The sequence below is a fragment of the Hakea prostrata genome, chromosome 2 (assembly GCF_041222555.1).
Source record: "Hakea prostrata isolate BN-2017 chromosome 2, UWA_Hpros_2, whole genome shotgun sequence".
Taxonomy (NCBI): domain Eukaryota; kingdom Viridiplantae; phylum Streptophyta; class Magnoliopsida; order Proteales; family Proteaceae; genus Hakea; species Hakea prostrata.
In genome coordinates, this window is record NC_142601.1 from 73,368,850 (window position 1) to 73,373,145 (window position 4,296).

The 4,296-nt window shown below is 38.4% G+C and overlaps 1 protein-coding gene across 4 annotated transcripts; it reads right to left on the reverse strand.

Annotated features, from left to right (window-relative positions):
- Window positions 1–342: 342 nt before the first annotated feature.
- On the reverse strand, window positions 343–4,094 carry LOC149026379 (uncharacterized). 4 transcript variants are annotated; one of them, XR_016171839.1, is made up of 4 exons: window positions 3,868–4,093; window positions 2,914–3,267; window positions 997–2,766; window positions 343–902 (listed from the first exon to the last, which is right to left on the reverse strand). XR_016171839.1 is itself a non-coding variant. In XM_089146667.1 (3 exons), exon 3 carries the CDS (start codon window positions 2,744–2,746, stop codon window positions 2,231–2,233), a length of 516 nt encoding a protein of 171 aa, XP_089002793.1. In that variant the 5' UTR covers window positions 2,747–2,766; window positions 2,914–3,267; window positions 3,970–4,093; the 3' UTR covers window positions 343–2,230. The 4 variants fall into 4 exon arrangements, 3 of the variants coding, with proteins under 3 accessions (XP_089002793.1, XP_089002791.1, XP_089002792.1); XM_089146667.1 differs by having other exon boundaries at window positions 343–2,766; window positions 3,970–4,093; XM_089146665.1 differs by having other exon boundaries at window positions 343–2,766.
- Window positions 4,095–4,296: the final 202 nt, after the last annotated feature.

The following is a 4,296-nucleotide window of genomic DNA, read 5'->3' on the forward strand; positions in this document are numbered from 1 at the left end:
CAGACACTTATAGTCTTTGTCTTTAAAGTAAGTACAAGGGAGTTTTTAATATATAGCCATAGGGGATGGAAATATTATAAGCAAGAAGATTTGTAGGGAAAGGAAGAGAAATTTTCACACTTAAAATACAAATCTTTATCTAATCTTCCTTGTGTGGTGCATTAGACATGATGGTGCCGCGCACCATTGGATATAAGCCACATGGTTCCAACAAAATTTTATCAAGTCCATTATGATTCCTCGTGGATGGGGAGAGCACATGTTGATCAATCACATCAAACGATTGAGACTAGATTTAAAATATCTAAATTTTTTTATTTTAACTTAATCTTAACCCTTTAATGTGATCCATAGATAGCTGTCGAGGAAAATAGATGGTCAATTTCTAACCAAAAAAAATGACCTAATAAAATTCATAGTTCCAACCAGATAATTGGTTATAGTACAATTGTTTTCAAGCCCAACCGTAAAATTGTCAAATGATTGTCATCGTCTCACTATGTATATTGAGGCTTGTTCTTGCTCCTCCCTAAAATTATGCAGCACAAAACACAGGACTATTAATGGCATAAATCTTCCTCCCTTGATCTGGTAGGGCAATGCTTCCACCATGTAAATTCCCTTTGTAGAAGTGATGCATCTCATCCAAGAAATACACAGGCTTCTGCATTGACCGCAATCCAGGGTTCTTTTTCATACCTTCACTCTTCAAAAGAGACCACAACTTGTTTACCCTGTCTCACCTCCCAACTTTAGGATAGATGTCTGTCTTGTGCACTCCGTGTTCGTCATTTTCACATCTCATCGTGTGGCATCATGAACAGGGGAATCAGGTTAGGCCATAATACAAGGGAGAAGCATGTAATTTTCCTAACCAAGCGGTTGCTGTTGGAGCAAACACACTGCAGCAGTAAATATATAATTTCATTATAGTAAACATGATAGTATTTGTTCCCAAATAAAATGGAATATATAGAATAATCACAGTACCCATACCTTGCCTGCAGTGGAAGTGGTGGCAGTTTCCAACCTATTGCTGTTGCTGTCGATGGGATGTTCAGCAGCTTCTGAGTGGCTTGAACTTATTGTAGAGCAGCAAATTATGCTGCAGCTTTCTATTCTAACTATTTTTGAGCAGCAAGACATGCTGCTTCATGCTTGGCTCACAATGAAGTTGGATGAAAGATTCCATCACCTCAATGTCCAAATATTCTTGAATTATGTTTAAGATATAAATGCATTGATGTCAGTAATCCTTCTAGCCTATACAAAGATGATCCTAGGCTTTCTGTTCTAAAGTCAAAACCACCTCCTTAAGTCTTAAAGTGCCAACATGCTTAAACCCTCCATTCTCCATTCAAATTTAATAAATTCCCTCTTTCTTTTATCAATTGACCTTCCCTTCTTAATATGCTCCTGTGAATCTCTTTGGACACAAAATATGTTGCCATTCTAGTAATGAAAACATTTCCCTCCTGCACATGTTCACACGTTACCTTCAGCTACTCCATGTATTGTAAGGTCATGGACTCATGTGCAGTTGAATTTGGAGACATATATGCCCACCTACAACTCCAAAAACTGAAACATCTCTCAACTCCCACAGGAACAACAAAAACCCATTCAGCCATTTCAAAAACTAAATTGAAGAATCTAGTGCTGTGCTTGGTATGCACTCTCCGAAGAGATCTTGGGTATAGAACGAATCCCCACCCCTGCCACTTCAGAATGCTTCCTTGACCCAGATCTATTGCCAGACTGCAAACATTCTTAGCTAGAACTGGAAAATCAGTAACAGATTGGTAAAATCAAATCCAATATGAAGGCCCCAGGACCTTACCACATGGTCACGAAAAAAATGTGCAGAAACAAAAGCCAAAGATAGAAATGAGATAACCAATCAAACATTACATAAAGGAAAACTGAGGGCCCTCCAAATAAATTGAACCTATCAAATTCAATTTTCATAAAATTGGAGACTGCACAATTTTCATTTGCATTTAGCATGCCCAAAAGGTAAAGGGCTGTATTTTGAAACTTTCAAAGTCATCAAGTTCGAGCATTTTCAAATATAAAGAAAATAAAAAAGAAAAAGAAAAACATACACCATTGAGACCAAAACAAAAGAAACGAAAACCATTTTATGCATAGACACAAGCCACTTGCAGCTTTCCAATCTAGACCTGGATAGCCAACTTGCAGATAATAAACAATGAATTTAAGGTTACTGCTACAACAGTTTCAGTCCACCTGTTACATCATCAACCACATCTGCAGGTCCAAGAATGGCCATCACTGTCCGGGAATTAGGAGCAATCTGTGTTCTTCCAGCATCAATTGTAATATGTGTAGGTAACTTGAGTGATTTTGCCCTATTCTGCAAAACCAGCAACTCTTCCTCACCATCAATTTTAAGGACCACCTTCACTTGACCACACATCTCCCACCTGTTCAGAGCCTTTGGGGCTCTATGAAGGATCTTCTTGTAGAGACCTAACGTTGCATGACTGCATTGGGCGGCAATCTTTCCTTTACCCATCTTTAAGTCATTCCTCACAACTAATACCATCTTGAAGTCTTCAAGAATATCAGCAAGTTTCTCAATTTCATGAGGTTCAGCAACAGCAGATACAACATTCTTTCTAGCAGAGGCGAGGAATCGGATGTGCCTACGAGTTCCAATAATGTAACCCAAAGCAAGGCAGCCTGCCCCAACCAACAAGGCATTAATCCATGACAGATCCATGAGCGAAACCCCTTTAGTTCCTATATAGGAAATGAAATGTTAATCATATGGTCAGACACCAAATTAAGAAAATGAAATTGAGAACTCAGCTTTATAGGGTTCCAATTTAGCTCTAATCTTCGATGATTCGAGAATGAAAGAACTTGCTCTAAGGAGAAGCAAATGACCTAGAGACGAAGCTTCCTTGGCTGTTGAAAGAAGTTAAGCTGCCTAATTGTTCAGTTGTAATAGAAAATGGATAGTGCCAAAACTTGGTCTTCCACACTTTAGGTTTCGCCCTCCAAATCCCAACCCTTTTGTATGATTTACCAGAGAGGCTCCAATCCTAGAGAAGTGTGGTGAACGAATGAGAGGAAGAGCTTGCCAATCAAATTGGTGTTCTATCAGATAAAATGTAAGATTTGAGAGTTGGTGGTTAGGTTTCAGAGAAGCTTCATTTATAAATTTTGGAAGGTCCAGTCAACAAATTTGGATTCAGGAACAACTTGGAAAGGTAAATTTATGGATCCGGTCAGAAAAACCTGTCAAAAAAAGTAGAACATGCGTAACTTAGTAAGGATAGAATAGAACAATAGCATGAATCAAATCATCCCATACACTTCAGTCCTTTATCCAACTTGTAGAAGCAAAAGCCTTATTAAAACACTAACATAAGATCATTACCCAAATGGAAAGGAGGAGAGATATTCAGAAAGAATGTCAGACTAAAGGAAAACCGTTTCTATTGGGGGAAAAAATCACCATTCTTGTGCACAAATTCTATAAAAAAATATGACATGAAATTCAGAATTGAACTTCTCCGATTAAGAAGTTCATTCTTTTTCCAAGGATCTAATCGTACACTTCATAAACAAATAACGCAATCAACCAGGATCAAGTGGTTCAGACATCAGACGTTACAGAAGCTTCTACCTTCAGTTTTCATTTCTAAGTAAAACCTAAGTGATTGACTACATTAACAATAGGCTTAAAGATAATAAACCAAAACAGAAATAAAGCCAAATTTCCTGGATAAACAATCAAGATCTCATCAAACCCATAAAGAAAGACACTGAAATGAATGGGATGAGCGACTGTTTATAGTTTCAAACACCAGAAACGAAGATTAAGAATTAAAGTACCTGGAGTAAATCCGGCGGAAATGGTGGAACAGAGTCGAGGCACACTAAAATATTTTCAATCAAAGAGGGGGAGAAGACGAGAAGGGAATGGTATTTACGTACAGCCGGAGTTCAGTTGCAGAATCACTTTGACTGTTCGTAAGATTCTTCGAGCAGGGACATGAGAACTGATAAGAACAGGAGAAAGGAGTTTCGCCTGTAATAGCGTAAGCAGGGGCATAGACCAGGAAGGGTACGATGGTCATTTCGCTACCCCAATGTCTTGGACCCTTGGACCTCCTCTTGGACCTCTTGGTCTCTTGGACCCTGGGGGCTGGTTCATATTTCATTGGGCCGGACAATTCAGTTTACTGTAAAATTGTTAAATCAAAATCGAACTGATTTCTAAACAGTTTCTTTTACAAATCACATTTTAGATCCGACTGCGTA

Bases quoted from the DNA above. Each gene is read 5' to 3' on its own strand.
- LOC149026379 (XM_089146666.1), bottom strand. From the start codon at position 2,746: ATGGATCTGTCATGGATTAATGCCTTGTTGGTTGGGGCAGGCTGCCTT.